At 37.4% G+C, this 26,406-nt stretch overlaps 1 protein-coding gene across 1 annotated transcript in view; it reads right to left on the reverse strand.

Moving 5' to 3' along the window:
- Window positions 1–26,406, reverse strand: part of LOC309401588 (collagen alpha-6(VI) chain-like) — a gene marked incomplete at both ends in the record, with an annotated part of 126,193 nt that overhangs the window by 14,596 nt on the left and 85,191 nt on the right. The window contains 12 exons of the mRNA XM_081970655.1: window positions 1,368–1,430; window positions 3,964–4,026; window positions 4,824–4,886; window positions 17,518–17,571; window positions 18,266–18,331; window positions 20,543–20,605; window positions 21,734–21,787; window positions 21,922–21,966; window positions 23,855–23,881; window positions 23,988–24,059; window positions 25,481–25,534; window positions 25,655–25,747. Coding sequence (XP_081826781.1) covers window positions 1,368–1,430; window positions 3,964–4,026; window positions 4,824–4,886; window positions 17,518–17,571; window positions 18,266–18,331; window positions 20,543–20,605; window positions 21,734–21,787; window positions 21,922–21,966; window positions 23,855–23,881; window positions 23,988–24,059; window positions 25,481–25,534; window positions 25,655–25,747 — 717 coding nt within the window. The remainder of the gene's footprint in view (window positions 1–1,367; window positions 1,431–3,963; window positions 4,027–4,823; window positions 4,887–17,517; window positions 17,572–18,265; window positions 18,332–20,542; window positions 20,606–21,733; window positions 21,788–21,921; window positions 21,967–23,854; window positions 23,882–23,987; window positions 24,060–25,480; window positions 25,535–25,654; window positions 25,748–26,406) is intronic.

The raw sequence follows: 26,406 nt of genomic DNA on the forward strand, positions 1-26,406 counted from the left end.
TTTTCACTCCTTGATTACATTTATTTATTTTTATTTAATTATTAAATTTATATGTCATTCATCTCATTCTGCAAAGTAACTCTGGGAGGATTATATTGCATGTAAAGATAATATAAGAAAACCATATTATTCCTGGGGGCACAGTAAAAAAATAAATGAAGAATGTGGTCTAAAACTGAATGTGTAATAGATCTGTTGTTATATGCCATCCTTACTTTTTACACACACACTACACACACACACACACACACAATACTGCACATGAATTTTTGTGAGTGTTGTTTATATCATCATTAGAGGAGGTATTCTATCCATTAAGGTGACCAACCGTCCTCCTTTAGGGAGGACAGTCCTTCTTTTGTAAGTTCTGTCCTCCCTCGAAAAGTGTCCTCCTACATGTCCTCCTTTTTGATATTTGAAGGCTAATCTGTTGCGCGTTATGTGATGTATTTTATTAAACAGTTTTTAATGGTGTTTTTTTTTACTTCATCGCAAGTATATTGAACAGATATTGAATCTTGTGTTGAATTTTTATCTAAAGAAATGCTAGACATTAAAATAGATGACAATTGTCTCTTTGAAGAAATTAGAAGACTGAATGTATATTTAAATTCTGAAAAATTAATACAATGGGAAAATCAACATGTTGAAATTGATAAAAGATGGGTGGATATTTTCAGCCATTTCAAAAATGAACATATTCCATGTGAACATTTATTTATACTTGTTCAATTTACGTTTTGCTGCCCTGGAACTAATGCAGCAGTTGAAAGAGTTTTTTTCAATTGCCAATGATTTTTCAACAAGTGAGAAATCGAGATTGAATGTTGATACTCTAGCTGCAGCACTTGCCGTAAAATTCAATATGAAGGATATTTCTTGTTCAGATATTTCCAATATATTGTTAGAAGATGATACATTGACAAAAAATATTAATTCAATGGAAAAGTACTCATTTAAATAATAATTAACAGGCATGTAAGCATAATTACAATATAAAATGTTGCAAATGTTTTTATTATGCATATATCATATTTTAGTGTATTATTGTTGCAATGAATAAAATATTTCTTTTATTTACGATATATTTTTTCCAATTTATTTGTCCTCCTTTTCATTGTAAAAAAGTTGGTCACCTTATATCCATGAGAAAATATTGAAGAATTTATCCTGGAAAAATATGGAGAAGCCATTTAATTTCTCTGTCCATGAATCTGATGGAGACTTTGAAAAGATGTTTTATGTCCAAATCTAATGCTACTGCAACCCAGTCTTTCTTTTAACTGAGAATTATGAAAACAGCACATCAAAAAGAATATAAAATAGTAGTTGGGATGAACATTGGAATTAAATATATTAATACAAACCGTTAGCCCCCTTAGTCCAGGTAATCCTCTCTCACCCTTCATTCCAGCATCACCAAACTCTCCCTATGAAAAGACATAAAACTGGTATACTTAAGTTGAATCTAATTTCAATGCCATAATATATTGTGAAAGTACTGTAGCATTATATTTAATTATAGCTGTACACTAAACACCAAAGCTATCTAGAAGATCACCTAAGTTACATAAGATCTGTAGAGCAACCCTGTAGATCAGTGGTACCTACCCTTTTCACCTTGGCAGCTCAGCCCAATGTGGGGTGTGTGCATGTGTGTGTGTATGTATGTGTGTTTGTGTCAGCACACATGTGGGCACAAAGCTCCATTAGTGCAAGTGGAAGGTGGGTGCAACCTCTGCTCAACTAATGGAGGTTCATGTGTGACTGACAGATGCTTGCACTCAAGCACGAAGTTCCACTCATGCAAGCGGCATGTGCTCACGTACAAAACTCCATTTGTACAAGTAGATAGTAGTCATGCGTGAAGCTCCATTCACACAAATGGAGCACAGGTACCCTCTCCTCCAACACCCTTTATTCGCATGAGTGGAAGTTTGCATACTTGCACTTGGCTGCTGCTCACACAAGTGGAGGTCCACGACACACTTGCCCTTTACTCATACTGCCCAGTTTCAAACAGGCTGCAGCAAGGTAGTGAGCCACAGTCCAGGGTTTGGGGACCCTGGATGTAGTGCAACTGCTTGTAAAAAGAATGGATTTTTCCTCCATAATTGGTCAAGGAAGAAAGCACTTACTCCAATGTGAGAAGATATTTAATTATTTATGCCATGAATCTTTGTAACAATTCAATTTTCTATTTTGTGGATCCAGATTTCTTATGAGTATATTGGATATTATATAAATTAGCAATGGATTTGGGGTGAATTGTTTTAACATTGATGAATGATGATGTAGAATGGAGAGAATATTGCCAATATTACAGTGGTTTCTACCAATCACACTTTTGGGGTGAATAGGTTTTGCTTTTGGATGACATTTAAGGAAGCAGACTTCAATTAGGAGTGGAGTGGAGTGGAGTGGCACGGCGTAGAGTAGAGTAGAGTAGAGTAGAGTAGAGTAGAGTAGAATAGAGTAGAGTAGAATACTTTATTTGACACACAAGAAATTTGTTTCCAGATATAAGCTTACAGTGTATATACAAACAATAAAGTAATATAATAATAAGATACCTATCAGGTCCCAGCTATTTCTACAGGGACACTGGCATTTTGGTGGGAAGAAGGGGGGAGGAATGGAGTGATCTGTATATGAAGTTCCTATTTCCAGTTTCTGTTTCCTGCATTACTGTGTTAATCTCTATATGAAGTTTCTGTTTCTGTGCAATGATGTATTGTGGGAGGGGTTTGGTTAGCATTGTTTTAAATAGCTGGTTTTAAGTGAGAAGCTTCAGTTCTTGCCTAGATCTCTTGTTATCACAAAGCTTTCAATAAAAGATCCTTTTGGAACCACTGCTGTTTCAAGAGTCTTGCTTTCTTGGGAGGATTGGAGAGGCAAGACCTTACAATACCCATAGGAGAATATAATAGAAAAATGAGAAGGATAATAATAATACAGCTATATTACATGGGTAAATATCTTTAGACATAAGACAGAGTAGTATTGTGATAATTAGGTGTTCAACAGAGTGATGGTACAGGGGAAAAATTCTTTATGTCTAGTTGTGTTAGTATGCAATGTGCTAAAGTGGCACTCTGAGGAGAGGAGATGAAACACTTTATGTCCAAGATGAGAGGGGTTTATAGATATTTTCTCAGTCTCTTTCTAACCCATGCGGTATACAGATCCTCAATGGAAGACAGACTGGCTGCCATTGTTTTTTCTGCAGTCTTAAACTATCCATTGAAATCTGTACCTGTCCTGTTTGGTTGCTGTGCCAAACCAGACAGTTATAAAAGTACAAATGACTCAATAATTCCTCTGTAGAACTGTATCAGCAGCTCCTTGGGCATTCTGAGTTTAGTTAACACAAGAACAATATTCTTTGTTGTGCCTTTTTAATGATAGTTCTAATGTTAGGTGTCCATTTCAAATCCTTGGAGATTATAGAACCTAGAAACTTAAAGGTTTCTACTATCTTCACTATGATTAATAAAAATAAATTGATAAAGTTAAAGTTAAATCTAACTTAAATTTAACAGTCTCACTACCTAATCAATCTTGGCAAATCTTAGATGCTAAGCAAGGTCAGCCATGAACATACTTGGATGGACGACAACATAAGAATTCCAGAGCTGGGAAGTTAAACTTGATTCTTAGAAACAGACAATGGCAATCAACACCAATAACAATGGCCAATGGCAAAGAAAATTGTATATCATATTATTTTTCCATGTACCATATTTTATTGCATTTTCCTTCCATCACGTTAAACTGCACAGTTTGAGAACAATTCCTACATGTTTACAAGCCCTTTGAAGGCAATGACGTTACATTTGGGAACAATCTTCTGTTGACAGCCTTCTTTTTAGGCAGAGGACAATATCAAAGTAAATATGAACATCTCCTGAAAAGGAATATAGAGATACACTGTTGTTTCTAAAGACAAGAAAGATTTGATACCTTATTCCCTCTGGGTCCAGATTTCCCAGGAACACCTACTGTACCTATTCTTCCTGGAACACCCTAAAATAAATAAAGAGATAAACTCATCTGGAGTTGATTAAATAAGATAATGTTTCACATAAAATTCTCCCAAAATTTGATGCCATTATAAGAATTACAAGCTTAAAATCATTCAGTGGAATTTAATAAAATTATTACTCCATGCTGGGGCAAGTTCCAAATGTCAAATGAGGCATATACTGTTCTTGTTTTGTCGTTTCACTTCCCATTCCACTTGAAGAAAGAGGCTTAGCTTTGAAAATTTCTTTCCAAGAGAATAATAATTTCATTGAAATTACCCTGGGTAGAGAGAAGTGATCTTTTCTAATTTCTGAATGGCCAGAAATTAGATTATGTATGAAGAGAGGGGAATATTCCTCCATGGATGCAAGAACTTCTCCAAAGACCTGCAGCCTTCCTGACTTTATCTGATGAGGTCAGTCCTAAGAGAAGACCTAATCAGAAAACTACTTTCAGAAGACTTTTTCAGATTGGGATGGATGGACAGGTATCAAGTCTTCAGAATTATGGGAGACATGTAAGAGAAATACATAATACCATGACTAGCACTACTATTACTCTACTATTTCCAATAAATAAATAAGGTAAAAAAATTCACAAGCTCAAAAGATTCACAAGCTCTCCAAAACAAAGTAAAAGACCAAAAATTCTGCAGAGATAATTTCTGAAAAATTATTCAGTAGATTTTGGCACAGCATTACCTGAAGCAGATAAAAACAAAAACAAAAACCTTGTGAGTGGAGAACCCACTCCCCTTTGAAACAATCTAAAAAAAATTATATTGTATTGAGACATACTGGGAATCCTTCCCTTCCTGGATTTCCTTTCATTCCTTTCACTCCCTGAAGTCCTTTTTCACCCTAGAAACATTAAAAAAACAGTATTAATTTTAAACAGAACACCCAAAGGATGCAGACTTAAAGTCTTATTTCTACTTATTCATTAAAACAATTCAGACACTAAGCAACAGTTTCTTGGAAATCCATTACTAATTTTGACAATTGTTGATTAAAAACAATGACTGAAAATAAGTCAATGAAATCATTGTAATGAAATGTTGACTCAATTAATTAGGGATATTTTGTTTCTTCCTGTTTACATTTCTTTATCTGAAATATACGCCATCATTTTTTAAAGGGTTTTTTTTAGTTTTCAAGACAAACACAATATATCCTCCTTTACATACTGTAGAAAGTGTATCAGTTGGTTACAAAAAGCTTAGGTGCATCTCTTCCAGAGTCAACAAACATACTTCATATTAACTCAAGTATTTTAACTCAGATATTTATACATGTTACCATCATCATACCTCCATTTTCATTTGACTATAATTGTTTAAACGTCCTTCATAATAGAATATACCAAGATTTAATACATAACCACATACTGGCATTTCATTTACTATTTCTAAAATCCTCCAATAATACTGAATCTTTATATCCTATTCTAGCTAAACATCCATAATATTCAACAACAAAATTTTCTAATCCTTCTTTCCAAATCATTATTTGCAATTTACATCCAATTTCCTTATGTTGTACCCATACCTATATATACGCTATTATCATTATCCCTCCTTTATTTAACTATATCCTGTAACATTTCCCCCCTAATATTCAAAATTTAACTATATCTAACTTTTTTGTGGCAGTTAAAATTCAAAAAAATGAAGAGGAAAATGATTATAAAGAAATTAAAACTGTTGATATTTATGATGATTGGTTCGTCTCTGAAAATGGAAAGAGTTGAATATTGAAAGAGAAATTAAATGGAGGGAAAACTTACTCCAGATGGCATGATACAGAAGAAGAAAAAATAAAAGAATTTATGGACCTAAAGAGAGAAATCTTTTCAGCAATAGTTTTGATAACACCACTGACAATTATAGATAAACTGATTGAGGAAACAGAAGAAGGGCATCGAAATTACAAGAGAGACCGTATAAACAAAGAGCTACTAAGAGGAGTCCATACAAAGTTGATTAAAGAGAAGATAAGAGGACTGATACCACAAACAGCAGAAGATATGAGACTGTTTTGTTACTGGAAAGGTACAGGTTGATAGATGGAAGAGTATAACTTAAAACTAGCTAAACTTAGTGAAATTTAGTGATAATAGATATAGTTAAACAAATAATTTATAATGATAATAATTTATACTATATGTAGTGTCATGATAAGTAATAATGGGATATTAATAATGGGAGTTAATATGAATTATGTTTGATGACTGTGGAAGAGATGCACGAAAGCCTTTTGTAACCAACTGATACACTTTCTACAGTATGCAAAAGAAAGAAGATTTTATGTGTTGTCTTTGTTTTGAAAACAAAAAAATAAAACTTTTATTTAAAAAAAAGAATTGAAAATTCTTTTCAACTTGAAAAACAAAAAAGATATTTTTAAAAATTGCAACATTGAACAATAACACTGCTACTTCGGAGGCTAGAGCTTTGTGTATTGGAAATGAAACACTTTATTTTCTTTCACTGTTTATCTTGGCTTGGCAATTCAAGGTCTTACTGCTTGTTTATAGAGAGTGATAAGAAGAAAAGCACACAGATGTTCCTTTGAAGTATTTCTAACCAGAGAAAGGTGAAAATGAAATGATTATTGTAAATCGATGCTTAATCTTTGTTAAAATATACTCCATCTTATGATTGTATTAGTCAACTGCTCTTTTGAAATGGTATCTTTAAAAATTCTGTCTTATCTCACAAAAAGCTAAGCAGGTTAGATCTGATTAGTAATTGGATATAAGACCACCAGAAAATCTGAGGGCTATAGACTGAATTGAGAACATGGAAAAAACATCATCAAAGAACCAAATGATAAGTTATTCTAAGAAAATTACACGAATTTACTCAAGAAGATTTAACCTCAACTTCAACTCAACTACATCAATCATTGTTCAGTCAAGAAGTTGCATTTTTTTCCTTAGAAGACATGTTCTGTGCATTTGAAGAGGTTTAGATGTTAGAGATTTAGAAGAAATCCAGCATCTTCCAATTTCTTTACTTTGAAAAACTAACAAGTCATGAAGGTAGATCAAGTCTTTTTCTGCATAGTTGCAATTCAATTTTGAATTCACCTGTGGGCCCTTAAATCCTTGATCTCCAGGCAAACCCCTTGGCCCCTGGGCTCCATTTCTTCCCTGTAATAACAGAAATGACTGCTTAAAATTGGATCCATTAAAAGAAAGTAACTCATAGTCAAGCTAAACAAAAGAATATAGAATATTCAAATCTTTTGCTACTTGGACTAACAGGAGGCCATACTTTGCCAGCTTTGTCCTCATTGGACTCATCAAATACAGGTAGTTCTTGAATTACGACCACAATTGAGCCTAACATTTATGTTGCTAAACGAAACATTTGTTAAGTGAGTTTGCCCCACTAGTGTTGACTGACAATTTCCCCTCCCCCTGGAAAAAGGCAATTGATCACAAATTGGGCTCTTATTGCCTCTCACCGTTATTTTTAATGTGCCTAGGCTTTGATCAAGCAAAGCAAGCAGTAATTAATAGAATGAAGGACCTGGAGTTCCAAGAAGAACTAAATAGGTTGTTTCTTCACAGTAGGGACAGAATCAAACAGGGTGTGTGGGAATCAGCAAGATATCTAAATGACCTGATCTTTCCAAAACAAAGAATAGCTTTCTTCAGAGCCAGATTTAACATTGTTCCTTCAGCACTCCTCCAGGGCAGGTATAAGAGAACACCTATAGAAGAATGGGTTTGTATATGTGGTAAAGGAGAAGTGGAAGATAATTCACATGTTCTATTACACTGCAAGCTATACAGAGCTTGTAGGTCTGCACACATTCTCCCCTTATTAGAGAGATTGCCAGGGAGGGCAGACAATTTTTATCTAGGTTTTCTCCTCCAGGACATTAATCCGGTTACCACGTATGCAGTGGCAAAGTTCTGTGCTGCTGCAATGCTCATAAGAAAAAATTGGCTACAGAAGTATAGTTGTCATTTTGTACCAATTATCTGGACATATCTCTAACAATCTTTGGACCATTGTATTTACTCCTATACTTAACAGTGTTGCACCCAGGTAAACCAGTGAGTGACCTGAACAATCTGAGAACATGTATGTTATTTTCCACTTTTAACATCAATACTTTTTAATTATATCTTGATATCAGCACTTTTTAACATGTTGTTGAAACTGATGTGTATTGCTGGTCTTTGACCGTAATAAAGATTTACTTACTAGTTTGCCCCAATTTACAACTTTTCTTGACACATTTGTTAATTGAATCATTGCATTTCTTAACTTAGTAGCGTGATTGTTAAGTGGATCTGGATTCCCCATTGACTTTGCTGGTTGGATGGTTGCAAAAGGGAATCATGTGACCCCGGGACACTACAACCATCATAAATATGAGTCAGTTGTCAAGTTCCTGGATTTGGATCACATTACCATGGATGCTGCAGTAGTGGTTAGTGTGAAAAACAGTCATAAGCTACTTTTTTCAGTGCCATTGTAACTTTGAAAGATCACTTAATGAACTGTTGTAAGTCAAGGACTACTTGTACATGTAGTCTATGGGATTCAAAGTTTCTATTGGGAATTGAGCTCACAAATCTTTGCATTTTAAATGACTGTATGTAGAGCATTAGCTTTAGCAGCCATCCACATCCTAGTGCTTGGAATTGCACAAAGAAATATCTTCTGTACTTTTCAATTTTTGGAGGGAGATAGATTAATTGATACATATGAGGATAAATAGGTACATGAGTAGAATTTAAAACCATACAATCCTGGATTCAATCCCGTCTCTCTGTATTGCACCAGTAAATCCAGAAACAAAGTTACATGATATGCAAATATATATTTTAATATGTCCTGAATTTTCTGTTACATAAGTATATCTTTTAAATCTTTATGTCTACTATTACTACAGGTTTTTTCACAATACATAGTTCAATTAATTCAAGAGTTTTCTTTAAATTACACCTTTTAAAATAAGATCTCATTATATATTTTTTAAAAAAATATGGAAAGTCCTCCAGCCAGAACCCCATAATTTAAGTCATCCTTTTCTATATTTTCTCCAGTTGCAAGAAATTATTTCTCATATGAGATAGTAAGGTATTTTAAGTATGGTTTCATAATAAATCAACCATTGACTTACCTTAATGGTCCTTCTATGTGCACTGCGAGGAGAATCCCAGCATGGATTAATTTTGTCCATTAGCCTAGAGACTGAGTTATGTAATTGTTGGCCACGCCTCCTCTGACTGAGAACTTCAGTTTTGTACGAAGTTTCAGCTGATCCAAGAGAAGTAAATTAACTGGCTCAGACATGAAGATGATCAATCAGGTAAACCGAAATCAGTGTGAGTACATGCATGTGCCCAATGCCCAGACCAGCTGAAGCTGAGGGCGGTTTGGATTCCCCTCGCAGCACACATAGAAGGATCATTCAGGTAAGTCAACGGTCGTTCTCCTGTGCGCTGCTTGGGAAATCCAAGCATGGGACATGCCAAAGCAATGTGTTCTCAAGGGCGGGAGCTAGGCTGGTCAGGGACCGTAGGTGATGAGAGCACCCTCTGCAAGACTCGCTGCCCAAAGGAAGCCCTGCTGAGGCATACATGTCTACTTTATAATGTCTGACAAAGGGCAACAGTGATGACCAAGTTGCCGCCCTGCAAATGTCCTCCACCGAGGCCTGTGTCGCCCATGCTGCCATGGTGGCCACACTCCTGGTGGAGTGGGGAGTGATGCATCTGTCTGGATTGGCTGTTGTAGGCGAAGCAATACATGCCTTCAACTAGCACCCGATGGTATTGGAGGAGACTTTCTGTCCCATAGATGGCTGAAAGGACACAAATAGCGCCTTTGACCTCCTGAATGACGCGGTATGCTTCACATAGCGGTGGAGCACTCTGCGAACGTCAAGGTGATGCCACTGTCGTTCTTGCAGATGAGAAGGCTAAGGACAGAAGTCAGGAAGAATGAGTTCTTGGGCTCTGTGGAACAAAGAATTAATTTTGGGAAGGAAAGCCGGGTCGAGGGGCAAAACGACTCTGTTCAGATGGAATACACAGAGGTCCTTGCGGACCGATAGAGCCACTAGCTCTGATACCCCCCTAGCAGATGTAATAGCCACCAGGAAGATGGATTAAAGAGTAAACAATCTAATACTGATCGTATGGAGGGCTCAAATGGCTCCACCATGAGGGCCCTGAGTACCAGGGGCAAGTCCTAGGTGGCATAGCGATGGACTACCAGCGACTGAAGGTTTGAGGCCCCCTTCAGGAATGAGCAAACACTTGAATGTTGAACTAGGGAACGGCCGTGCTCAACTACAGTGGATAAAGCCGCAATTTGGCAGCGGAGGGTATTGGGAGTCAGTCCCTTGTCCATGCCCATCTGTAAGAAGTCTAGTACCTGTGGTATAGAAACCTTGATAGGGTCAATGCCAGTTGCATGGCCCCACCTGCAGAATGCCTGCCAAGTGGCCTCATAGATACTTGTCGTGGACAGCAACATGCTGCCTGGATCGTGTCAATGACTTTATCGGAGAAGTGCTATCAGATCAAGATAGCCCATTCACGTGCCACACGGCTAACTGTAACAGTTGGGGATTTGGGTGGATGATGGCCCCCTGAGATAGGCATATCCGATCGTCTGGAATTCTCCAAGGGCGTGAGACCAACAGATGGACGAGGTTGGCGTACCAGGGGCGTCTGGGCCACATCGGAGTGACCAGGAGAACTTCCGCCTGCTCCGCCAGAATCTTCCAAATGACAAATGGCACCAGTGGAAGAGGCGGAAAGGTGTACAGCAGGCCTCCTGGCCAAGGGCTGCGAAATGCGTCAGTGCCCTCCGCCTCCGGTACTTGGAATCTGGTGAAAAACCATGGCAGATACACATTGTGAGGTTGAGCAAAGAGGTCCACTTCAGGCTGGCCAAATCGGTGTGATAGTTCATGGAACAGGGCCAGGTGGAGCCGCCACTCCACTTGGTCCACTGTGGCCCTGCTTAACCAATCCGCCTGTATGTTGTGCCCGATATGTGTTCTGCCCGGATCAATAACAAGCGGGCTTCTGCCCAATGGTGGAGTCTCTCCGCTTCTAGCATCAAGGACTTGGACTGCGTGCCCCCTTGGCAGTTGACATGCGCCTTGGAGACCACCTTGTCGGTGAGGACCAATACATGGTTGGTCGCCACCAAGTCCCAAAATTCATGGAGGGCTAGACAGATGGCCCACAGTTCCAGCCAGTTGATGCTATTTTGTAGCTTTAACTATATCTATTATCACTAAATTTCACTAAGTTAACTAGTTTTAAATTATACTCTTCCATCTATCAACCTGTATCTTTCCAGTAGCAAAACAGTCTCATATCTTCTGCTATTTATGGTATCAGTCCTCTAATCATCTCTTTAATCAACTTTGTATGGACTCCTCTTAGCAACTCTTTGCTTATAAAATCTCTCATGTAATTACGATGCCCTTCTTCTGTTTCCTTAATCAGCTTGTCTTTCATTGTCGGTGGTGTTATCAAAACTATTGCTAATAAGATTTCTCTCTTTAAATCCATAAATTTTTTTATTTTTTCTTCTTCTCTATCTTGCCATCTGGGGTAGGTTTTCCCTCCATTTAATTCCTCTTTCAGGATTCCACTCTTTCTATTTTCAGAGACAAACCAGTCACCATAAATATCAGCAATTTTAATTTCTTTATATTCATTTTCCTCTTAGGTTTTTTGGATTTTAACCACTATTTTATCCATTTGATGAACACCTTCAACTTCTCCGTCATATTTTGCTGTTAAATGCACTAATTCATCCAACTTCTTCTCTATCCTCTCATATGTATTTGATAATTTCTGTATTTCTGAGAATATCTTTTGCAGGCTTAAAACTTCTTTCTCCTGTTGAAATTGCGCCATTGTCTTCAACTAATAAACACTGCTATTCTAGCTTAGAGGGTTTTAACAAAGATTAAGCATTGATTCACAATAATCATTTCATTTTCATTACATCAGAAGGGCTGGGAGAAGATTGGGGCCCCAACCCCCCCTCTACAGTCATTATTCCCAGGGGAGCAGGGGGGTCCGGAGACCAACCCTGGATCCCTGTCAGGTGAAGGGAAGAAATGGGTGAAGGATCTTCGGGCAATAAGGTGATGACTTGGCCTTGTCTTTGCGCTTGGCTGCCCTGTCTGGGGCTGCGATTAGGTACAAACCCTGTGGCTAGCGGTCCTAGTGGTGGCCCTGCCCACCCTAGTGCTGGCCTCGGCGGTCTTGGAGTGCAGCAGGAAAGAGGTAAAAGCCCCAGCGCTGCCTCCAGAAGTAATGTGACCTGCCATTATAAGAAGTTGAAAGAGCTCAAGCTCACATCTCATTATCAGGCTGAATACACTGATCAAGGAGTAAAGCTGACTTAGGCAGTTGCAATCGCCAGATACCGCATGCACTGAAATGGGATGGTGGTGAACCGACCTCCTCAAGCGCAGTAATGACTGTTAGCACATCACCACATTGGGCGTGAATTGTAAAACCATGCCCCTTCCAACTGTTGCTGGGCACAAAAGCTCAAACAGCTCCCAAAATGGCTGCCGGCAGCAAGGCAAATGGCACGAATTTTAAATTTGGCTTCAAATGGCCACCTCTCCAGACAAGGACCATCAGCAATGCATTGCTCACAAGACAGCATCGGAATTCACACCGGGAGCGGTGCGGCGGTGGCGGCAAAGTGATGAATCAATACTTGAAGCGGTCACGCTGCGTAAAGCGGATAGCGCCTGGCTCCGCCGGTGCAAGAGCGACAAACCGACTCCTAACCACAGCCACAAGCAAAAAGGAGAGCAGCGAACCTACTTTCACCTCCGGTAACAAACCAGTAATCATCCGGCTGCGATCTTCGCTTTCTGGCAGTTCCCCCCCAGCCGCGAGAGCCTTAAGGAACTCACTCAATATTTCAATAAGGTCTGACTAACAGATACTGTCATCCGCCAAAAGATAAACAAAGCGATTACGCTTTGCCAAATCCACAATTCCAGGCAATAAAGAGGAATTCAAGTTGAAGAATGAATTAATTTTGTCTATTAACCTAGAGCAAATTAATTTATGTCTCTTTAGGCTGGACTGAATTAAAAAACTGAAGGTCCCAGTCAGAGGAGGCATGGTCAACAATTACATAACTCAGTCTCTAGGCTAATGGACAAAGTTAACCCATGCTTGGATTCCCCAAGCAGCGCACAGGAGAATTATGTGGTGTAATGATATTGGCTGCACTTCTTTTCTCCACATGGTTCCAGAAATGTCATTCTTTAATGAAAAATGCAATTTTATTTTATTATGTTATTTTTATTGAATTTAATATCCAACTTTTCTGTTTTTATAAACACTTAAGGAAGTTTACAGAAAGAGGCCACCAAGGTTAGTTAGACTGAGAAAGGTGCTACAAAACTACATAGATATAGTCAAGATGAACAATATGTCCTTGAAATTACTATAGTTTTATATTAAAATATATTTAAGAAAAAGATGATAGATGATAGATAGATAGATAGATAGATAGATAGATAGATAGATAGATAGGTGATAGATAGATTGATAGAAGATAGATAGATAGATGATAGATAGATAGATAGATAGATAGATAGATAGATAGATGATAGACAGACAGAGTGCGAGAGAAGGGGGGAAGGAGGGAGAAGAAGAGGGAAAGGAGGAGAGAGAGGGGGGAAATTTTATTCATTTTCCCTGAATTACATTAACCCTCCTGATTTATTATTATGATTGGTCACACACTCAGTCAGACGTTTAGACTGCATTTATTATTTCTGCGTACCTATTAACTCCTTTCCAAGGACCTGAGATAGGGGGTGTTTAATGGTGTTAAAGATTACAATTGCAGAATGTAAGCTGTTCAAAATAAAGCTGTCTTCTGCAATAGACTCATGGTAACTTTGTCAATGCTAATGGGATTCAGGTGATCCTCCAGTTGTTTTGAGTTTTAATCCAAGAAAGCGGTTACTTTTGTTCTTACCTTTCCTTTCTTTTGCCACAGGATAAAATAAATTTATTTTACTTTATTTTGTGGTACCACCAGTTCTTGCTTGCAGATCAGTGGTATTTCTTGTAGATATTCCAATGCACAATGTTGTTATTTTATCATGCCATTGCTTGCAATCAGACTATGTGATCTTTAGCTAACCAGGTGGTCCATTGCCAGGTGTTGTTTGCTTTGCCTGCTACTTTTTAATCTACTAGCCATCATGTAATATTTTGTTTTGCCATGTCTGTCTATCTGTCTGTCAATTTGCTTATCTATCTATCTATCTATCTATCTATCTATCTATCTATCTATCTATCTATCTATCATCTATCTATCTATCTATCTATCATCTATCTATCTATCATCTATCTATCTATCTATCTATCTATCTATCTATCTATCTATCTATCTATCATCTGTATTTCACATTTCTGAACTGCCCATCTCAAAGAGAGATTCTTGGCAATGTACAATATGGCATCATACTATGAAACAGTATATAACAATTAAAATGTTAGAATTAAAATATTAAAAATTATTTAAAAAATTCAAGAAGGCAAGAAAATTTTCAAGAAGGCAATTTTAGCCCAGGTAAAATTAGTTGACAAAGGCAAAGGGCGACTTCTTGTGGCACCAAACAATCTCACGACTGCATGTTCCTTTGGGCTCCCCAAGCGGGGCCACAATGGGAAGCCCAAGAATCTGTTCTTTTTTGTTCTTTATTACTGTTAAACAGTAATATTTGTATTATTATCAATACCAACATCAGTATTTTTATTTTGTAAGAGCAGCTAGCATATTGTCATGAAAGAAAAAAGAATGAATCAATTTTCACTTAAACATTTAATAAGGTATGCTTACCTGGAAGCCTTGGTGACCTCTTTTACCTTGGTATCCCTGAGATTAAAAAAAATTAAAGGAAGTTAGAAACTGTTCGATGTTTACACAACTTATACTTTGGTACAGTTACTTATACACAGGTGGCATTCAGGAGATTTCCCTCTCAATCTCTTTCAAGGCACTACATTGAATGATGCAAAGGTGGGGGGGGGGGAAATTAAGAGATTAGGCAAAGAGATGGGAGCAGTCAGGTAAGAGGTAGTATAGAGCAGGGGTCCTTAAACTTTTTAAACAGGGGGCCAATTTATGGTTCCTGAGACTGTTGGGGGGCCAAACTGGCTTGGTAGGCATGGCTAGGTGGTCGTGTGACTGGGTGGCATGGCCAATTTAACAGTCCAATACACACAAATTAAACTTTAATTTGTTTTGCTCCTGGAGTTGTTTTATTTGCTTTCGTTTGGATGTTGTCCTTTTGATTGACTTTTCTTTTTACTAGATTGATTTTTCAGTTGTTTAAGAGTCTAGTGATCCACTTCACTAAATTCAGTTTTTCAGCAATTCTTCTCAGCCCTAAGAAGCTTACAATCAACAAGTCTCTCTCTCTCTCTCTCCCTCCCTCCCTCTCTCCCACTCTCCCTCTCCCTCTTTATCTTTCTTTCTCTCTCCCTTTGTCCTACCTCTCTCTCCCTCCCTCCCTCTCTCCCTCTCCCTCTTTATCCTTCTTTCTCTTTCTCTTTGTCCTACTCTCTCTTTCTATCTTCTGGAGACAGGGGAGGTGAAAAATGGACCCGTTTTTGGCTTTCCCAGGGTGCCTGCAAGTCCCATTTTTCACCTGCCCCACCTTCACAAGGTCTCTGCAGGCCAGAAGCAGGCTAAAATGGGCCATTGTTTGGCCAAAAACAGGCTAAAACAGGCCTGGTTTTCACCTCCAGAACCTCTCTGTAGGCCAAAAATGGGCTAAAACGGGCCAGTTTTTGGCCTTCCCAGCTATCTGCGCATGCCATTTTTCACCTCACCTGTCTCCAGAATGTCTCTACAGCCAAAATTGTTGGCCTTACCTTCCAGTTCCAACCCACAGGGTTCGCAAAGTTAAGTCCTGCACTCAGCCAAAGGGTGGGGGCTGGTGGGTGGGTGGGGTGATGTGGACAGGGCAGTCTCATGGTCCTGCACGGACCGGATTAATGGCTTCATTAGGCCATACGTGGTCTGTGGGCCGCAATTTGAAGACCCTTCATATAGAGTATGAATTAGCTCATCTGATTGTGATTCTCTGGTTTATCCTATGACACCATCAATGGTCTATCCAAACATCTGAGACAGAGATAAGCTGGTCCAAATGATAAAGGTGATCATATGGCATAAATATTTATTTAAATAATTTATAAGAATTCAGATAATTTAAGGCAGGAATAAAATATCAATGCAGTATATATGCAACAATTTACTTCATCATTCATCGTTGGCCATATTGCAGCATTACTGACAGTATGGTTACATCTGAAGAGCTTCAGATTCTTCAGTCCTGATTTAATAAATTAACTATGAATGCTAGAAATATAAACTGAGTTAAGGAACAATTTGCAGCCAGTGAGTTTCTCTGGGTTGATGCACTATATCTAGCCATGGTTTGTTACACCACACTTACTGAGCACACAACACTTCCAAAACATATAAAGCATGCCGGTTTTTTTGCAGTATAAGACACACCTTTTTCCCTTAGAAAAGAGGCTGAAAATCTGGGTAGGTCTTATACACTGAATACAGCATTTCTTGCCTCCTGAAACCTTCCCCCCTTCACCAAAATGGCCATGCATAGCCTTTAGGAGGCTTCCAGAGTGCTCCTGGGGGCTGGGAAAGGCAGAAATAAGTGAAAAATGGGCCAGTTTTTGCTCACTCCCCCCCCCCCAGCACTCCACAAGCCTCCTAAAGGCTATTTATGCCCTTTTTAAAAAAGAAAATGGCCCCATTTTCATGAAAACCTTTTTTTAATTTGTCTCTTCAAAATCTTGGTGTGTCTTATACTCCAAAAAATATGGTACTAAACAAAACCCAAACTGATCACACTATATCAGTAGTTAGTATCACATATGAGTCTTGGTACTGCATCCCTCTCATACAACCATACAATACTTATCTCAAAAGGCTTGACAACCTTTGCCCCAGAGGTTCAATATTCCTACTGGCTCTCACTATGGTGATCTCTGACCTTATTTCCCGGTTAGCTTATCACCATTGTTAGTTTCAACAGCTACAACAGTGGCAATCTCCAGCAAATATGGAGATAAAAGCAGGGATAGTTATGGTGAAAGATGGGGGTGATAGAAGCAATAACATCTTGAACATCTTGAATCATCTCACTTGTTTCACTGTCTAATAAAAGTCCTCAGTCATGTACATGCAACAATTTTTCTAGCCTCATTTTTAAGGTACAACAACAGGACTGCTCTGGACTTTTGTTTTGCCACTTTCAATGCTGCGATGTGGGTAAGAGCCCTAAGAAAAGAAACATTTGAGTTAGCATCTTCTTTCTGTCTACTACTATGAACAAATTTGGAAATGGCCTTTGGTATACTATCATGAGGATCACTCATAAGAAAAATCAGTATAAATTTTCTTTCTTTGGTTCTTACTTTGGTTCCTTTGGATCCCGGATCTCCTGTAGGTCCAAAGTGTCCCCTTTCACCCTATAAACAAAACACTATGTTTTATTTTGAATATAAAAATGGCTTCTTTCCTAAATTCCATACCAATCATGCAGCCTCCATTTGTGAACTACATATCCCATTTTCGGTATGATGGGTATGATGGGAGATTTATAAATAATCTGCAACAGGTAGATGCTAGATAGGTAGGTAGGTAGGTAGGTAGGTAGGTAAGTAGAGAGAGAGAAAAAAACAGACAGACAGACAGACAGACAGACAGACAGACAGACAGACAGACAGACCTGATGGGAGTGAAGATAAGGGCTGCTACTACATGTTCAAAGTCCCATGTCATATTTGTGTGTGTATCACACTTGTGCATAAAAAAGTGGTAGAGCTTCAATTACCCAGTCATCATTGTCACTTTTTGCCTCTCCAAACTGATGCTACTATATGGATAGATAGTTGTATTATTTTATGTAAACTGGGTGCTTATCTACTTATACTATTTAGAACCAAGACACCAAGGAGCAAACTGTGGCTCCCACTTAGAAACTATGTTTGTTTTGAACAGAACAAATGGTTACCAAATCTATACTAGTCTTAGACTATACTAGTCTAATCCTAACCCTAACTGTAGCCCTTAATATCATAAAAACATACTACATTTTTATTAAAGCAACTTTCAACTAATATTCTAGTGATCAAGAAACATATTATAAAAATAACTGATTACCTTTCTTCCATTTCTTCCTTTGAAACCTTTTTGTCCTGCTGTGTTATTATTTATTCCAGGAGTACCCTGGATATATTGTGATAAAAATGTTTATGTCATTAGGCATGTTTTAGTAGTATTAACTGAACAGCACATAAACATAATTAGTACAAGATTAGATTGATATACTTTTGTCAGTCCTTTTGAAGGCTATACCAACAAAATTGAATCAGCATTTGAAACTTCCCTATAAATCAAAAGGATTATATAAATTAAATAGCTCTATCAACATCTAGAAGAATAATACTGGTACCCCTGGTGTGATAGAGATAGAAGAAGGACCTATACCATGTACATTTGGGGCAAATATTCATACCAGTTATCTCCCTAGATACCAATAAAGAAGAAAAATAACAGCTCTCAAAAGAAACCAGCATGGCTGCACAAAGAACTCTCTGATAAATGGAAAGACAAAAATGACAAGTATAAAAAGTGGAAGGAGGGGCACATAACTAAAGCAGAATATCAGCACATAGCCCGAGCCTGCAAAGATGAAATGAGGAAAACTAAGGCTCAAAATGAACTAAGACTTGCGACAAAAGTCAAAAATAACAAAAAAAAAGTCAAGGAAACAATTGGTCACTAGTGGAAGAAAGTGGCAAGAAGGTAAACAAGCAACAGAGAGAAAGCAAACTTATTTACCATATTTTTCGGAGTATAAGATGCACTGGAGTATAAGATGCACTGGAGTATAAGATGCACCAAGATTTTGAAGAGGCAAATAAAAAAAAAGTTTTTGCACTCTGCAGACCTCCCAAAAACAGCCCATTTTTGCAACGGGTTCATCCGGGTTCAGGAGAACCTATAGCTAATGTTACAGAGAACCTTCAAATTCCATCCCTGGCTAGCCCCTCCCACCCCAGCCTGGAAGCTCCCATCTCACCCTAGCCCTCCCAGGAGTCTCCATGTGTCCCATTTTGGATGCAAGGTAAGTGAAGGCCCAAGTGGAGGCTCAGGGAGGGGGAAAATGGGTCTCCTGGAAGTATTCACCCTCCCAGAGGCTCGAGGAAAACCTCCAGAATCTGGGGAAGGCAAAAACATATGTGCTCCCCCTGCCCCCGCCGTGGTGCAGAAGGCAGACTATGCCACAACCACCATGGCCACAACCACCCAGCAATCAGACAGAGAGCTCATTGCTGAACTTTTTGAAGCCCACCCTTGTACACAGGTACAGTATAGGTAGTACCTCACTCAATAGTAGTAACTGTGAGAGAGATCTTGGAGTCCTAGTGGACAATCACTTAAATATGAGCCAGCAGTGTCTACAGCTGCCAAAAAACCCAACACAATTCTAGGCTGCATTAAGAGAGGGATAGAATCAAGATCATGTGAAGTATTAATACCACTTTATAATGTGTTAGTAAGGCCACACGTGGAATACTGCATCCAGTTTTGGTCACCACGATGTAAAAAAGATGTTGAGATTAGAAAGAGTGCAGAGAAGAGCATCAAAGATGATTAGGTGGAGGTTAAAACATATGAAGAACAGTTGCTGGAACTGGGTATGTCCAGTTTAATGAAAAGAAAGATTAGGGGTGACATGATAGAAGTGTTCCAATATCACAGGGGTTGTCTTAAAGAAGAGGGAATCAAGCTATTCTCCAAAACACCCGAGGAAAGGTTGAGAAACAATGGATAGAAACTAATCAACCAAGAACTAAGAATAAATGTTCTTCACAGAATAATTAACCCGTGGACCCACTTGCCTCCAGAAGTTGTGAATTCTCCAACACTGAAAATTTTTAAGAAGAGGTTGTACAACCATTTGTATGAAATGGTGAAGGGTTTCTTGCCTGAGCAGGACTAGAAGACTTCCAAGGTCCCTTCCAATTCTATTCTATTCTATTCTTTCTAAATATATATTATATTCAATATATTCTAAATATATAATATATTTAATATATTCTAAATATATATTATATTTACAATTGCAGTATAAATGTATAATATTACTGCCATACACTCTTCTTTAAAATGAGTATATGGATATTAACATTGTGGACCTAAATTAACAGTGATTCTCTGTTAATTCTAACACAATTCCAGTCTCTAAAATATCTATAATATACACATGTGCATAACTAGGCAGAATAAGTAAGACCAAACATTTTCCTCAATTGTCTCTTATCAATAGCTTTTAAAAAGAATCATTATTATATACAAAATGACTCAATTTTCCCCAATACATTTAACTATAGAACAACACATGGTATTCATTTCCATTAAAAAAATATTTACCAGGTCTCCTTGGAAACCATTTTTGCCGCATTCACCATGAATTCCCTTGATTCCTGGGCTACCCTTTAAAAAACAAAATGCATGAAAGATGTTTTGAGCAATAAGATGTAACTGAGTCTTAATTCATACAAAATAGAAGCAACTTCTGACAGATGACCAGAATAGCTGAAGGCAGTTGGACATCTTCATTTCTGAGAGGAACATCTACACCCATCACTCCTTTAAAGCAAATGGCCATGCGCCTAATTCTTAGTTTGCGTACTGGCTCACTGTTAACTATAAATGGTTTATACCTTCCTGTACTACAAAGAGAAGCTGAGATCAATGTAGTATTGACAGAGGTAAAACAATATATTAGTAACATTCTTTTGGAATACAAAAATGCTATGGTAGTAGGGGGGGGGAGACGACACTAATGCTAGGTTGGATCTCAGTAATTATACATTTTATACGTACTATAAATTGAATTTTTACTCTTATTGTAAAATTTGAAAAATGTTTGTTTGAGAAATGTTGCCTCATTCCCCCTCATTCAGCTCTGAGTGTCATTGTTCTTATAGCTGAAACCATACTGGCAGAAAAGAGAGGTACCAACAAGTTTGAGGTGCCGTAAATTCTAGAAGTCCAAAAATGTGTATTAGAAATAAATGCTATTATTTCATATTATAATGAAAGTAAGGATCCCCTGGCCCTATGGGAATTTATCATTAATAATAATAAGGGAAGACATTCAGCAAAATAAATCCAAAAGTAAAAGTTCAATGTATTAAGGTGCCTAAATGCCGCATATCTTGTAATGTAAATATAGCAATCTAATAAAAGAAACACAATTAAGGGGAGGAGCTTTGACCATGAGGCTACCATCACATGACTTAAATCCTAAAACTTTATAGGTCAATACAACATAATTTATGAAGTTTCTTTCAATATGTTATTTCAACCAGAAGTCTTCTCCAGTTATGATAATTTTATTTTGTGGTAATTGTTTGCCAGGTTGCAAAAATCACATGAGCAAAGCCCCACCTCTTTTCTATATATGATGATATCAAATGACTATACAAAGGTGGTCTTTGATTGTGCAGCATGACTGCTGTCTTGACCTCAGCTAGAAAGGAATTAGAATGGATTGGTTGGAGTTTGGAATACCAGCACTCTGAATTTCAAATAAGTAAACCAAATAAATCCAAGTACCTGGTTACCAGGGTCACCTTTTGCTCCTTTAAATCCTGGAAGCCCAGGAGAGCCCTTTGGAGACAAAAAAATCTATTGTCATTAAATTTATTGAGTTAAATTAAATATTTAATCAAATTTAATTAACTAAATAAGTATCATTAATTCATATGGAACATTAATAGAAAATAAAGAGAAACAGATCTTACTAGCTCTCCATTAATGCCATCAAATCCTTTTTCTCCATTGCTTCCCTGCAAAAATTATCAGTCAAAGTTCAACACAAGCATATGTTACTGTTCTATGATTTGATACCAAGCACAAAAAATATACAACATCCAAACTACTATATATTTTAGTTGTTTTCGGTTTTTAGTTTCTGACAGCAAACGATTTTAAAAATTTGGAAAACTTTGCAAGACTATTATTACTTCCATTTGTGGTAATTATTCATTGTTATACTATTTTCAGTCAGTTGTGCAGTTGTTAATGGAAATTAGCAGAATGGGAGTTCTAGTCCTGCCTTAAGCATGAAGCTACCTGGGTGAGCTTGGGCCATTTTCTTTTTCTCAGCCCTAGAAAGAAGACAAAAACAAACCACTTCTGAAAACATTGCCAAAAAACCTGCAAAGATTTGTTCAGGTAGTTGTCAGAAATCACAACTTGTTTGAAAATTGCACTATAGTGAAATCCTAACATATATACCACAGATCCTGTGGTAAGAAGGCGGCCAATAAATATAATAAGTAAAAATAAAATAAAATAAATATTTTAATTACATATCAGGGATTTGCTATATGTTGGGCCATTCTAGAACACTTTGAACTTTGTTCACATAGTCTGCATGACAATTCTGGGTGTTATCACATCATCTTCCAGAAGGCACATAGTGTGGAAATCTGGAATTTAGAATTGCAACTATTGACTAGTGTGACTTTTAGATTCCCACGATTGTTCCAAAGAATTGTAAGGACCATCTTTAATGCTGGTACCTAATATCAAAATGCCTTTAAAGCCACGCTTCAAGACTAAAATCAGATAACTGAGAAATCCTTTGGCCTCAGAGGGAACACAAAATGACATATATTTTTATCACTAGAAATAGTTGTCATTTATATATCCATTTTGGTCCAGGGCTTTTTTGAGGAAGTTAAAATAATTAATAATAATGAGCAATTAACTCTTGAATATATTATATAATCTACAATTTTTAATCAAAAGTTGTATTTTTTAAAACAAAGAATTGTGTTGGTTACTGCCAAATTTATTGCAGCAATACATTGGAAAACTAAAGTACGCGTCATCATTCTTTAGAACAACTGATTTTAAAATGTCAAAACAGCTGTAGCTGAAAAAACAACACATCAGCAAAAGTTCCTGAAGAAATCATTCATTCAAATGCTGTATCAATGAGCCAATTGCTAAGTGATTGCTTTCATCTATCCAACTGTCTTTCTGGAAGAAATGCAGTATTAGTTTACCATGTAGGTGGTAATATCTACTTACTCCTGATTGAAAATTAAACATAATTATAATTAAACATAATAAACATAATTCTTGTGTTTGTGTGGGAGAGCATCAGAAAATCCCTGAAATATGAGCTAGATTGGGAAATAAATTTCAAAAAACCAAACAAACAAAATCTGGAGGAAGACAATGGCTAACTGTTTCTATAATGTTGCCAAGAAAAAAAGGCAGACGGTTTCATCAGATCACCAAAATTCAAACTTGGTCCCAACAGATTATAATATTATCTTTTTTAAAGATATAATTGTATTTATATCAGCTTCCAAACTCTTTTTTTTGGTATTTTTTATTTATCCTTTTCTTCTGCAAATCCCAACATTTTCTGAAGTCTTTGTATTTCTCTGGTAGACTTTAAATGAGCCTACACAATTTTTCCTCTACACATTAAACCTTGGTGGGAAGGCAAAAAATAAGTTTAAAAAAAAATATTTATTATTTTCTTAGTTGAGTGAATATTAAAATCCTTCCTCACCTCCACAAATATCAGTAAGAATATCAAGGATATTGCAATTTTCAGAAAGGGGGAAAATAGCTAGTGCTCATTTGTATATGATCTCTAATTTTAGCATACAGTCCATTTCTTTTAGTCCATGCTTTTAAATCAAGTTTCTGTACCTTCTCACCAATTATTCCTCTTTGTCCCTGAAAAAGAAGAGAGCTATCAATACAATAATCTTAATTCAGGAAGTGACATAAAGAACTTTTTGTAAAAGCTTTAAAGGTATTGGATAAATACTATAATTCCTACCTTAGGTCCCCTATTGCCTTGGCAACCACTGTAACCTTTATCACCATCTGATCCTGGCAATCCTCTTGGACCCTAACAATAGTGAAAATTAAGAAAGTTTATTTTACAGAACTTGTATCAATTCCATGTCATGAACAGAGAATATTTTGGCTTTCATATGTTGCTGAATTATACATATGCATGTATATATGCATGTGTACACATGCCCTATTACATGATTCTCTTTGAGGATGAACAACGTTATGCAGAACACAGGAAAAGAAAAAGGAGTATTAAATTAGCAATAGCACTTAGATTTATATACCACTTTGCAGTGCTTTTCAGCTCTCTCTAAATGGTTTACAGAGTCATCATATTGCCCCCAACTATCAGGGTCTTCATTTTATTGACGTCAGAAGGATGGAAGGCTGAGTCAACCTCAATGAGCTTGGTGAGATTTGAACTGCCAAATTGCAGGGAGCCAGCCAGCAGGCAGCAGAAGTAGCCTATAGTACTGCACTCTAGCCACTGTGCCACCGTGGCTCATTGTAGAAATTATATTCATAGTTCTTTAAACTTTGACATCTTTTGTATTGAAACTCATGATAAGTCTTACACATTTTTCATTACTTCTATAAAGCTACTTAGCCAATCACAAAGTTTTTTGATATTTGAGTCTCAATATAGTAATTTTTTAAAATATGTCTTTGCTGGACCAAATTCTGTGGGCAATCTGGGTATCCATACACAAGGGCCATGATGGCAAACCTATGGCATGCAAGCCACAGATGGCACACGGAGCCATATTCGCTGGAATGCCAGTCATCAGCTCTGGTGTGCATGCACGTGCCAGTCAGCTGATATTCAGCCTTCCAGAGGTTGAGGGCGGCTGTTTTCACCCTCCCCAAGCTTCAGGAAAGCCTCCGGAGGCTGAGGAGGGTGAAAAACAGGCCCAAAGGGCCCCCTGGAAGTTTGGGAATGAGCTTCTGGTTGGCCCATTAGGGCTGTTTTTGCCCTCCCCAGCCTCCAGAGGCTTTCCTGAAACTTGGGGAGGGTGAAAAACAGCCCCAATGGGCCTCCAGAGGGGCGGGGAAGCCATTTTCATCCTTCCCAGCCTTCAGGAAATCCTCCAGAGGTGGGGAGGGTGAAAAACGGCCCCAACAGGCCAACCGAAAGTTTGGGAACAATTTTGGCACGCCATAAGAAAGAGTTTCGCCATCACTGAACAAGGGTAACAGGGGAAAAAAACAATACACAGAAGTTTCAGGAAACTTAAAATTAATACCAAAAATTATCCAAAAGGATGCCTAAACTAACTGTGTCAAGCATAAGTCAGAAAAACAGAAACATATTTAATGAAGATGGAAAACTTTGAGAGAATGATTGAACAGAAGTAATGTAATGTAGAAGTAATGCTAGATGGTACAGAATCACTGCATGTTGTTTTGATTCTTATCATGATTTTTAAAGTGTCGCTTTTTTGTAAATACATGAAATGTAATTTAATAACTTACAGGTTCCCCTTCATCTCCTAAGTGTCCTGGGCTTCCTTCAAAACCCTGAGATCCCTGAAATTATGACAAGAATAACTGAAATCAAATATTATTTGAAGAATACATAATGATTGTACAAAGATTAATTAATTAATTATAAAGTATCTAAACAAATTGGTATTTTTTCTCCTTTACCTCCATTCCATATCTTCCTTGTTCGCCTGGTACTCCTTCTTCACCAATGCATTTGCAGTACATGCAGCAACAAGTCCGTTCAGCAATGTTATTCTTGCAAAGAGGAGATTGGTGACAGTAATAAGAATTACCAGTAAAAACAAAATGTATTCTTTTACCAAGCTATAACATCAAGAAAATAATGTAACAACTTCTTGTAGCATCTCAAATAAGCATCACTATCAAATCACAATTTTTCTCAGTTCACCTCTTTGTCTTCCATCATCTTAAGAAGATGATCACTTAATAGATTCAAGGAGCTAGGCACTTTTTCTAAGTATTCATTCAGCAGTTTTTGTTTTGTTTATGTGGAAGGTTTTTGTCAAAGAAAGATGTTTCAACATGTTTATGCTGTTTTACAATAATTTCAAACATGATTTTTGGTTAGTGGGCAGAAGCTACAAAATGCACTTTCCAGTCGTAGTAGTCTGGGAGAAGAAACATTTTTCTAGACTTCACAAGTTGAACTAAAAGGAGGTCATTGCTCCTCTTTTCAACACACTTTTGTTTCATAGGAGAAAGTTAGGTTAATTTAGTAGGATTTTTTTTTTTTTGCTTTTCATTGGGTTATTCTGTCTTTCTTTTCTTATATACCATATGCTATAGTAGAACACAAAAGGAGAACTTACAAATGGATGTTTTCTATTAAGTTGAAGTAGACCTTATGTCTGAGTGGATATCAAAAAAAGAGACAAGCACATAGATGAACAATG

Source organism: Natrix helvetica (assembly GCF_964273705.1).
Source record: "Natrix helvetica genome assembly, chromosome: Z".
In the NCBI taxonomy this organism is placed as follows: domain Eukaryota; kingdom Metazoa; phylum Chordata; class Lepidosauria; order Squamata; family Natricidae; genus Natrix; species Natrix helvetica.